This window comes from Eptesicus fuscus, chromosome 9 (assembly GCF_027574615.1).
Source record: "Eptesicus fuscus isolate TK198812 chromosome 9, DD_ASM_mEF_20220401, whole genome shotgun sequence".
In the NCBI taxonomy this organism is placed as follows: Eukaryota; Metazoa; Chordata; class Mammalia; order Chiroptera; family Vespertilionidae; genus Eptesicus; species Eptesicus fuscus.
The window spans coordinates 26,291,443-26,303,106 of record NC_072481.1 but is presented as its reverse complement, the minus strand read 5'-3'; the positions used below and the strand labels follow the sequence as shown (position 1 = coordinate 26,303,106).

The 11,664-nt window shown below is 42.5% G+C and overlaps 1 protein-coding gene across 1 annotated transcript; it reads left to right on the top strand.

Annotated features, from left to right (window-relative positions):
- The first annotated feature begins 31 nt into the window (after window positions 1-31).
- Window positions 32-10,020, top strand: LOC103294778 (cytochrome b-c1 complex subunit 6, mitochondrial). The gene is made up of 4 exons (XM_008151191.3): window positions 32-207; window positions 5,014-5,037; window positions 5,736-5,897; window positions 9,812-10,020. Exons 1-4 carry the CDS (start codon window positions 154-156, stop codon window positions 9,842-9,844), a joined length of 273 nt encoding a protein of 90 aa, XP_008149413.1. The 5' UTR covers window positions 32-153; the 3' UTR covers window positions 9,845-10,020.
- Window positions 10,021-11,664: the final 1,644 nt, after the last annotated feature.

Below are 11,664 nucleotides of genomic sequence, written 5' to 3'. Positions count from 1 at the left end.
TCCGAGCTTATGTTCGGGACTGCGAGGAGTCTGCCGCACTTCCGGCCAGGTCGCCGGATATCCGCTGAGTGACCCTTACAAGTCCTTCTGGATTCTGAAGTGGAGTAGGTGCTGCTGTTGCTGCTCTGGTTAAATCCAGAACCGTAGCCAGACATGGGGCTGGAGGACGAGCGGAAGATGCTGACCGGGTCCGGAGATCCCAAGGAGGTGAGGCAAGGCGGCGGTCGAGGGTCAGGACCCAGCCCGCCAAAACGCCCGGGCCCTCATGGCCCTGCTTCTACCTCCCTCCCCCCGAGAGTTTGCGGGGTAGGGAGAGCTGGTTCCCTTGACCCCCAGAATCCCTCCATTGACCTTGGGCAAGTAGATGACTAGTCTTTGGGCCTCGACCTTCCTGGTCTATGAATACGGTGAAGGTTTAACGAGAGCGAAAATGCTGTGTTGACTACTTTTGTAAAAATACTATCCATAGCCCTGGCTGGTTTGGCTCAGTGGATAGAGCATCGGCCTGCGGACTGGAGGGTCTTGGGTTCGATTCCGATCAAGGGCACATGCCTGGGGGCGGTCCCCAGTAGGGGGCGGGCAGGAGGCAGCCGATCAACGATTCTCTCTCAATATTGATGTTTCTATCTCTCCATCTCCCTTCCTCTCTGAAATCAATAAAAAAAATATTTAAAAAAAAACGTTAAAATACTACCTGTATTTTTAGTCAGTCGGGTGTCTTTGATTTGACGTGTTTGGGGAAGCAGCTCAAGTCAGGAACCCCTGCCACATCTTCTGTGGCGGTTCCGGAGATCTGCCTTTTCACTAGTTTCTGTGGAAAAGTGGTTTCTTTTTCTTTGAGGGGGTTGGGGGAAGGTACCTTTCTTTGGGGACAGTGTAGGAATTTGCGGTAGGAGTTCTTTCCCGGAGTAAGAATGCCGATAATGATTGACTGCTTACTATTTCAAGTGCTTTATGTGTGCTAATTCGTTTAAGCCACACAGTCGTCCTGTGAGGTGTTAGCTACTAGTACTGCCGTGTTACAGATGAGGAGACAAGCGTAGAGAGGTTAAACATCTTGTCTGAGGACACACAGCTCCTCAGTCACGGAGCCAGGAACTGAACCCAGGAGCAGGTTCCAGAGCTAAGACAGCCACAGTGCTAGACAGCCGTACAGAAGCCAGCTAGCGTTTGTTTCCAATCACATTTCCTATCCTCTGTCAGTTTTGTGCTTATGGGTGCAGAATAGTTGGAAACTAGTTTATCCAGTAATTTTTCCTAGTCTTACTATTTTCAGAAAGATGTGGAGCCAGCCTTAGGGAGTTCAGGGAGAATATTAGACACTTCAGTAGGGCTCACCACAGCAGTAGATGAGAAAAAGAAAGTAAATAAGTAGTTATTTTTAAAATTTAAGAAAATGGAGGTCTCCTGGAGATTAAATCTTTTTAGTGTGATGTTGGTTTTTCTCATTGACTGGAAATTTTACAGGAAGTATTCCATAACCAGACTTGTAGTTGGTTATTTGTTTTTCCAAAACAAGCCATGATAACTTTGACACAAAATTATCAAAGACACAGAACAATTAATGTAGTAGTATTGCTAATAGGGGAATAATATAAAGGTCTTGCTTCTAAGATAATTAATTTTTGGTTTCTAACTCGGGCAGAAGGTGATTTGTGTTTTTTTTTTTTAAATTTTAGTATGGATTTTCTTTAAAGAGCAAAGTCAAGAAACCTTATTTAATGGAAAACTAGAATTTTACCTCCTAAATAACATCTTTATGTTTATTTATTTTTAAATGTTTTTATTGATTTCAGAGAGGAAGGGAGAGAAAGAAACATCAATGACACGCCCCCTACTAGGGATCGAGCCCACAACCTGGGCATGTGCCCTTGACCGGAATCGAATCCAGGATCCTTCAGTCCACAGGTCCACACTCTATCCACTGAGCCAAACCGGCTAGGGCAACATCTTTATGTTTAGAAGAGGCATTTGCCAATTGTGGGAATAAATGGCCTGGGTTACAGTTGAACCTGCCCTACCCCTCCTAGCTTTCATGGGCTTTGTTTTGGTCCTTTCTCTGAGGGCATGGTAGAGAATGAGCCAGATTGTGTTGGAATTTTGGGAACAGTGAGGGATGGCTGAGCTAGTTCTTTTATTTCCTTCTATACCTTCTCTTTCCTGTAAATATTTCTCTCTTTTCCGTGTCCAGCGCGGCTAGAGACTGGCCCAGTTCCTGAGTAGGGGCTGCTGGGGATTGAGAAAATGAAAGAAAGAGACAGACACAGAGATGGAAGGAAAAAGCTGGGGCTGCGTGGGACCACTGCCCTCTGACAGGGACAGGGACCCAGAGCCAATACAGCAAGTTTATTTTATACAGCAAAAACCAGGAAGTTTTACTAACGGTCAAGACAAAGGAGATTATGTGCATTCTTAGATGGGCCTGAGTCGTACTCATTCCTGGTGCTTAGCTGGATTTAGATATCGAAACCCACCCCCTGGCACCTGGGCTGAAGGTCAAGCTGACAGCACTCCTGCCTCTGGCAAGGTGTGTTTCCAGGACGTGGCTCTTCGAACACCACTGGATTCAGCTGACAATAATTAAAGAAATGCTTAATGTGCCTTCCCAGGCACTCTCTACACTTTCCCTTCTCCCAAAAATTGACACATGCATGACAGGTTGAAATACTGATCATATAGACTCTTCTGCCCCAGATTTAGGCCTATGCTGATGCTCCCTTAGGGAATCTTTTTTGACATTGTTCTCTTTGGAAGAAAGAAAACGATAAGTTTGAGCCAAAACCGGTTTGGCTCAGTGGATAGAGCGTCAGCCTGCGGACTGAAAGGTCCCAGGTTCGATTCCGGTCAAGGGCATGTACCTTGGTTGCGGGCACATCCCCAGTGGGGAGTGTGCAGGAGGCAGCTGATCGATGTTTCTCTCTCATCAATGTTTCTAACTCTCTATCCCTCTCCCTTCCTCTCTGTAAAAAATCAATAAAATATATATTATAAAAAAAAGAAGAAAACTAAGTTTGAGACTTTGCACCAGAATCGGAAATAAATAGGAAGGGCCTGGTGTTTCCAAGCTTGTGGATGGAGACATGTAGACATCTTATATTGATAGTCTACTTATAGCCCTGAGAGTTTTGCAAGCCAAAAAGTAGTGGCTATAACCGTCTTTAGTTAAGCTCTGGCTAAAGAAGAGTTTTGGTTTGGCCATTTTCATATTCCCAATTCAAGTTCAGAATCTAGAAAAAAATGTTAGTTTTTCTCCTAATTTGGTTTTAGGATGTAAGGACTAAATTTTGCTATTTCTAGTAATAATGGAACTCACCAGAATTTAGAACAAAATATTTTTTTAAATAAAATATATATTTTTTGATTTTTTTATAGAGAGGAAGGGAGAGAGAGAGTTAGAAACATCAATGAGAGAGAAACATCAATCAGCTGCCTCCTGCACACCCCCTACTGGGAATGTGCCGGAATCCAAGGTACATGCCCTTGACCAGAACCGAACCTGGGACCCTTCAGTCCGAAGGTCGATGCTCTATTCACTGAGCCAAACCGGTTAGGGCAGAACAAAAGACTATTTTTATTATTTTTTTTAATATACTTTATTGATTTTTTTACAGAGAGGAAGGGAGAGGGAGAGAGAGTTAAAAACATCAATGAGAGAGAAACATTGATCAGCTGCCTCCTGCACACCTCTTACTGGGGATGTGCCCGTAACCAAGGTACATGCCCTTGACCAGAATCAAACCTGGACCTTTCAGTCCGAAGGCCGACGCTCTATCCACTGAGCCAAACCGGTTACGGCTTTTTTAAATATATATTATTATAAATATATATATATATATATATATATATATATATCTTTTTTTAATATACTTTATTGATTTTTTCAGAGAGGAAGGGCAAAATACTTTTTAATGTTCCATATGAACATCTGGCAACTTGAATTTATATAAGAAAATGTCTAATTAGTGTTATCTCTCAACTGGGAGTCCCTTAGGGCTGTTGTGATTAACCAAATCATATGAAAGTGCTTTATACACTTAATAGTGTTGTGAATTCTTTAGGTCAGCAGTCGCCAACCTTTCAGGCCTCGTGGACCACCCGTGGCGACCGCTGCTTTAGGTTGTTGCTAATGAAAGTGAGATAGTATGTCCTTGAAGTATACCAGGATTTGTTTTAACATGGTATTTGTAAGCTTACAGACATTGAGAGGATTGTTTCTGAAATAAGAGTTTATTACTTACTAGAGGCCCGATGCACAAAATTTGTGCACAGGGCTCAGCCCTCGCAGCCGCAGTGGCTGCCCTCGGCCCTCTCAGCTCCAGCTTTGTCCAGCTTTGTCTGGAAAGTCACCTCGGCCCTCTCAGCTCCAGCTTTGTCCAGCTTTGTCTGGAAAGTCATCTGGAAAGTCATCCTTTCGGCTGTCTGGTGTAATTAGCATATTACGCTTTTATTATTATAGATAGTTCCCCAGAGAACTTAAGAGTAATAAGGCCATACCACCTAGGGCCGTGTAGAGAAGTGCCTGGACCACTCAGGAGCAGAAGAAGCAAGGGAAAGGAGAGCCTTGGTTTCTAAGGGAAGGAGTAGGTGAGGCAGGATAGGCAAGCTTTAGCAAGTTTAGGATTGGATAGATAGAGTCATTTCAGATGCCTCGGGGCTAGAGGGTGGTCCCTAGTTGTTTGGTACTTGGCTCTGGGGTGATTAGGGCAGGGGCAATATTGGTTTAGTGTGGGAGAGTTAGATAAGTAGGTGTTGGTTAGGTATTTGGATTGGTTGTTTTACACATGAGAGGCATGTCCCCAGGCAAGTTGTTGCTATCTCTAGAAATTCGCCAGCCCTGGGAGGGGCTATCTCTAGGATTGGCAGGGCCCCTAAAATGTCAAAACATCATAAAATACAGAAATTTTAAAACATGGTTAATATAATGTCTATCATCAGTAATTATAAGATCAATATGATTGGGAATACATATGTCATAAAAATGTTGCTAACATTAATTTTGTTTTCCTTTTGTAGGAGGAAGAGGAGGAGGAATTAGTGGTAAGAGCTGTCTCAGTTTTGGAACCATCACAATAAAAGGAAGGTTGAGCTTCATAAAACTCTGAAGCCATTTTAAGAGTCTTTGTATTTGAAACTTGGAGAGAGTGGGAGTGGAAAAGGCCTTTGTTTGGGGGTGTGGGCCTGGGAAGCTGGGTCGTTTCTGGGTTTTGGGCTTCTCCAATTGTGTCAGGGAGCAGAGCAGCATTTTCAGAGCCTGGCACTCAGTCTTTGTGGTTTAATAAAGAATTCTGAAAGGATCTTTCCCTGGATGGCCCTTCTCTATGTTAACATTGCCTTTCTAGCTGGGATGTATAGGCCTTGCTGCCAGATTGAAATTCACAGACATTACATAATCCCAAATGTTATGTTAACAAGTAAGGCCTCCTATAGATCTACTTCAAGTTTGGCCAGGTTTCCTTTATCACCTTATTTTTCAGATAGGACTGAGGCTTTCAGTACATACTGGCAACCTTGGAAGACAGAAATGTGAAACTTTTTCCTACTACTTAGCATCAGAATTGAATGAGAGACCCCGTTCTGCCATTTCTGGTGGCAGTATGGCTCTGCCAGCTAGCCTTCTGCACGATAATTCAGAGGCAGCACCTTGGTTTAATGGTTGTATTAAAGCATATGATTTGTAGATCGCCACCTGAAACCCCCATTTTGTTTTCTGTTTTGTTTGTTTGTTTCTCCATCAGGATCCCCTGACAACAGTGAGAGAGCAATGCGAGCAGTTGGAGAAATGTGTAAAGGCTCGGGAGCGGCTAGCGCTCTGTGATGAGCGCGTTTCCTCCAGGTCACAAACAGAGGAGGATTGCACGGAGGAGCTCTTTGACTTCTTGCATGCAAGGGACCACTGTGTAAGTCAGCCTATAGTCAAGAAGGGGAAAAGCTTACAGTGGCCGGGGAAGACTTGGTTCTGACAGCCTTTTCATCCTAGCATTTATTGTGGCCCAATATATGTCAGGTACAGTACTGGGCACTTTACATAAGTAATCTTACATAATCCTACCTCTTTCACTTGAGGCAGATGTCATCCCATGTTACAGATAAGAAACTGAGACTCAGAGAAGATAAATGATAGCCCAACTTGTATAGCTAAACAGTGGGGAAGCTGGATTTTGTACTTTTAAGTAACAGACTATTCTTTAAAATAATTTATATCCTCCAATGTGTCTTTTACATAACAGTTGGTCCAAAAATTTTTTTGTGTTTGTTTTTAAGTAAACTTGTTTGACTTTCTGACATAGAATAATAATAAGGTATTTTAAATTATAGGGTAGGCACACTCTCCCTCTGTCTCTAAAAAAATCAAATAAAATACATTAAAAATAATAATAAAATAAATTATAGGATAAGCAAATATGGTTGCTTATGTTAAAACTGATTGGTTGGCTGATAAGCATTATGAAAAGATGTTCAATACCATAGCTATCAGGGAAATGCAGATCAAAACCACAATGAGATACTACTTCACATCCACTAGATCAGCGGTCGCCAACTTTTCGGACCTCATGGACCACCAGTGGTCTGCGGACCACCGGTTAGCAACCGCTGCACTAGATTGACTCCTATCAAAAAAATAGGTAACAAGTGTGGGAAAATTGGAAACCTCATACACTGCTGATGGGAATGTAAATTGGTAAAGACTGTAGAAAACAGTCATTTTTCAAAAGGTTAAAGATAAAGTTACCCATCAGTTCTACTCAGGTATATTCCTAAGAGAAATGAAAACATGTCTACATAAAAACTTATACACAAATTTCCATAGAAACTATATGTTTTTATTGATTTCAGAGTGAGGAAGGGAGAGGGACAGAGAGATAGAAACATCAGTGATGAGAGAGAATCATTGATCAGCTGCCTCCTGCACACCACCTACTGGGGATCGAGCCTGCATTGTGGGCATGTGCCCTGACTGGGAATCGAACTGTGATCTCCAGGTTCATGGGTAGATGCTCAACCACCGAGCCACACTGGCCCAGCAGAAGCATTATTCTTAATAGCCAGAACGTAGAAACAACTTAAGTGTCCATAAACTGATATATCCATATAGTGAAACTAGAGGCCCGGTGCACGAAATTCGTGCATGGAGGGGGGTTGTCCCTCAGCCCAGCCTGTACCCTCTCCAATCTGGGACCCCTCAAGGTATGTCCGACTGCCCGTTTAGGCCCGATCCCTGGGATCGGGCCTAAACGGGCAGTCGGACATCCCTCTCACAATCCAGGACTGCTGGCTCCCAACTGCTTGCCTGCCTGCCTTCCTGATTGCCCCTAACCGCTTCTGCCTGCCAGCCTGATCACCCCCTAACCACTCTGCTGCCAGCCTGTTTGCCCCCAACTTCCCTCCTCTGCCGGCCTGGTTACCCCTAACTGCCCTCTCCTGCAGAGTTGATCACCTCCAACTGCCCTCCCTTGCAGGCTTGGTCCCTCTCAACTGCCCTCCCTTGCAGGCCAGGTGCCTCCCAACTGCCCTCTCCTGCTGGCCATCTTGTGGTGGCCATCTTGTGTCCACATGGGGGCAGGATCTTGGACCACATGGGGGCAGCTATATTGTATGTTGCAGTGATGATCAATCTGTATATTACTCTTTTATTAGATAGGATAGAGGCCTGGTACAGGGGTGGGGGCCAGCTGGTTTGCCCTGAAGTGTGTCCCGGATCAGGGTGGGGTACCCTTGGGGTGTGGGGCGGCCTGAGCGAGGGGCCTGTGGTGGTTTGCAGGCAGGCCATGCCCTCTGGCGACCCAAGCGGAGGCCCTGGTATCTGGAATTTATTTTCCTTCTACAATTGAAACTTTGTAGCCTGGAGCAGAGCCAAGCCTGGGGCTCCCTCCGAGGCCCGAAGCCATTCATTTGTGTTGGGGTTATAATTGAAACTTTGTTGCCTTAAGCGGGTGGGCCCGGCCAGGGTGTGTGGAAAGCTTTGCTTCCCCTGTTGCCGGCAGCAACCCTGGCCTGCTCTCTCAAGCTCCATTCTGTCGCCATTTATTTGAATTTGTTTACCTTCTATAATTGAAACTTTGTAGCTTGAGTGGAGGCTTAGGCTTGCAACGGCTGGCAGAAAGCTTGGCTTCCTCTGTTACCTAGGAAACCTTGCTCTCTGTGGCTGTAGCCATCTTGGTTTGGGTTAATTTGCATGCTCGCTCTGATTGGATGGTGGGCGTGGCTTGTGGGTGTGTCAGAGGTATGGTCAATTTGCATATTTGTCTATTATTATATAGGATATTCTTTGGCAATAAAAAGAAATCGAGGCTCGGGCCGGGTAGCTCAGTTGGTTAGAGAGTCATCCCTATACACCATGGTTGCAGGGTCATCCACTGGTCAGGGCACATATAAGAATCAGCCAACTGCCCGGCCATTGAGCAATGGTTTGAGCATCGACCTATGAACCAGAGGATTACAGTTTGATTCTTGGTCAGGGCACATGCCCAGGTGGCAGGCTCAACCCCAGTAGGGGGTGTGCAGGAGGCAGCCAATCAATGATTTTCATCACTGATGTTTTATCTTTCTCTCTTCCTTCCTCTCTCTGAAATCAATAATAACATACCTTAAAAAAAAAAAAAAGAATTAGCCAATGAATGTATAAATAAGTGGAACAGCAAATCTGTTCTGTCTCTTCCTTCCCTCTCTCTCAAAAATAAAAAAAAGGAAATCAAGCACTTTACCCCAAACTCTCAACATAGAATTACTGTATTGATCCAGCAGTTTCACTTCTGTATATATACCCAAAAGAATTGAGACTTTGTTTAAGGACTTGAAAAAGATAATTTATACATGCATGTTCATAGCAGCATTCACAATATCCAAAAGGTGGATGCATCCCGAGTGTTCGTTAATAGATGGATGGCTAAACAAAATAGGAAATTTAAAGACATACTAAGTGAATCAATCAATCACAAAAGGACAAATATCATTCCACTTATATGAGATACCTTAAGTAGTCAAAATCATAGAGACAAATTAGAATGGTAGTTGCCAAGGTTTGAGGGAAGGGAAAATGGGGAATTATTATTTAATGGGTACAGAGTTTCAGTTGATGGTGAAAAAAATCTGAAGATTAATGATGTCAGGGCAGTATGAATGTACTTCATACCACAAAAATGTACTGTTAAAAATGGTTATTTTTATGAGCAAAGCACTAGATTAAGATCTGGGAGTGAGACAGGCATGGTCTCTTTCTTCATTATGAGAACAGTTAGTAAATTGGTAAGTCTCTTGGGTTTAACCATCTTAGGGTGGTCTTCACTGACCCAAAATATAAAGATGCTATGCATCTCTTTACTTTCTTCAGGATTTATCACTTTCAGAAGTGGCCTTATGTGTATATTATATTTCTCTGTTATCTCTTAAGTTCCATCCATAAGAGGCAGAGATATTATGTTTACCGTTGTAACTCACTCAGTACCTAGAACAGTACCTGGCATTTAGAATTGTATAAATATTTGTGGAATTGATAAGCACTACGATATGGGAGGTATACGTTTCTGTGGGGAAGACAGGAGGAACAGATTTGTATGGAAATAGGGCTTATTTAGAGAAGGCTTTCATGTTAACTTAAGTTCTAAAGAAAAAGATGAAAGAAAATGGAAAAGAGAGTTCCAGGTAGAAGGGAGATTCAGGTAACAGGGGAGTTCACTGTGGCTCAGGCGGGGTGTGAGTATGTGAGAAGGGGAATCATGAGAGAAGGGACAGGACCAGTCTAGGTCACGCAGAACCCTGTAAGCCATGACATTAAAGCTGCCAATTAATGACTTCTTTTCTTTCCTCCTTCTAGGTGGCCCACAAACTCTTTAGCAGCTTGAAATAAATGTGCAGATTAATCACCCTTGGGCATCAGGATATTTCCTTGTGGTTTTGAACATGCCATTTGTTTCTTATTTGTGTAACTGCAAGTTCATGTGAACACCTCATGGATTTTGGTTAGGCAAGTTGCTTCTATGTACTTAGCAGTGATTACATCTTAATAAAGTACAGTAATCTGCAGACCTTTATTTTAATTGGATTTTTTATTTGAAATTTCAAGCATAAGGATGGATAATAACCCCTCTGTACCCATCACTTAGTATAGTTGCTTTTCTTAAAAATATATATATTTTTTTAAAAAAGGAGTGAGGAGGGGATAGGTTTGTGTAGGGAGGGGTATTAGAGTCTAAGCAAGGTGAGAAAAGGGAATCTGGGTAGGTGGGCTATTGAAGATAATGGGAGCTAGCAGAGAATGAAATTACAAATACGGAAAAGGAAAAAAAAGAATGAACCCTGCAGAGTTAAAGTATTGGTATAAACTAAATAAATACAGATTTTAATGTAAGTAAATATATATGCCAATATGTGTCCATGCAGAGAATATATGTTTTCCCTAGCTCAGCCCACAAAGGGCTTCATTCTCCAACAAAAGAAACCAGAGCCACTTGGAGAAATGGGTGATTCCAGGGCTAGGCAGGGAAAATACAAGAGAAACCATTTTGTTCCAGAAAGAAGGAAGTACTCCAAGAACAATAGGAACGTGTCAAAAGTACACAAAACCTCTATTCAAATCTGGGACAATTTGAGAATCAAAATATGTGATGACAACCCTGGCCGGGTAGCTTGGTTGGAGTGTCATTTATCAATCCTCAGATAAAAATTTTAAAAAAGTGTGTGTGATGAAAGCATTAGATTACAGCTCATTGAATAAAATAGGATCCATGAATCTGTACTAATATAAAGTGAATCACTTGAAAGTTTGGTGAGGAAAGGGATACATATTAATTACAAAAGGAGGAAGTACACTGGAGAAGCTTGGCAGGCAGTAACTTGGATTAAAGCTGATAATAATGGGACAAATAACTATCACCTATAGGCAGCAATGAAGAAAAGCAAATTTTTAAAATTCCTGCAAAAAATATATAAGCTGAATCTAACCGGATAAATGGAGGGATGTTATATAAAATTAGACATTGTGGTCCCGCTGGAGTGGCTCAGTGGTTGAGCGTCAGCCTATGAGCCAGGAGTTCACGATTTGATTCCCAGTCAGGGCACATGTGTTGTGGGCTTGATCCCAGTGTGGGGCGAGCAGTCAATGATTCGCTGTCATCACTGATGTTTCTATCTCCCTCTCCCTTCCTCTCTGAAAACAATAAAAATATATTTTAAAAAACTAGACATTGTACAGAATAATCCTCACCATGTCAAGGTTGTGAAAGTAAAGGAAATACCAAAGAAGTGTTCCAGATAGACTACAGAGATAAGAATGCAACTCGTGATTCTAAACTGGATCCTGTTATTAAGGGCCTTATTGAGACAATTGGTAAAGTTAAATGGAATCTAAATATTCTATGGAAGTGATAGATAAATGTTGAAAATTATTAAAACGGGGGGGGGGGGGGGCGTGAGGGGATAAGGACACATATGTAATACCTTAATAAAGAAAAATAAAACTACAAAAAAAAATTATTAAAAACCAAAACCCCAGTAAGTCCCAAATGTGTAGAACAGAGGCTGATTTCAGATGTAAAAGTCAACAGCTAGTGCTATTAGCCATCACAATGCCATGTCTATTGTTGGAATTTGACATATTTCCCCATAAAAACAATAAATAGTGATGAGGCTGAGGCTCTGAGTACTGCTAGTAGTGTATGTTGCTCAAGG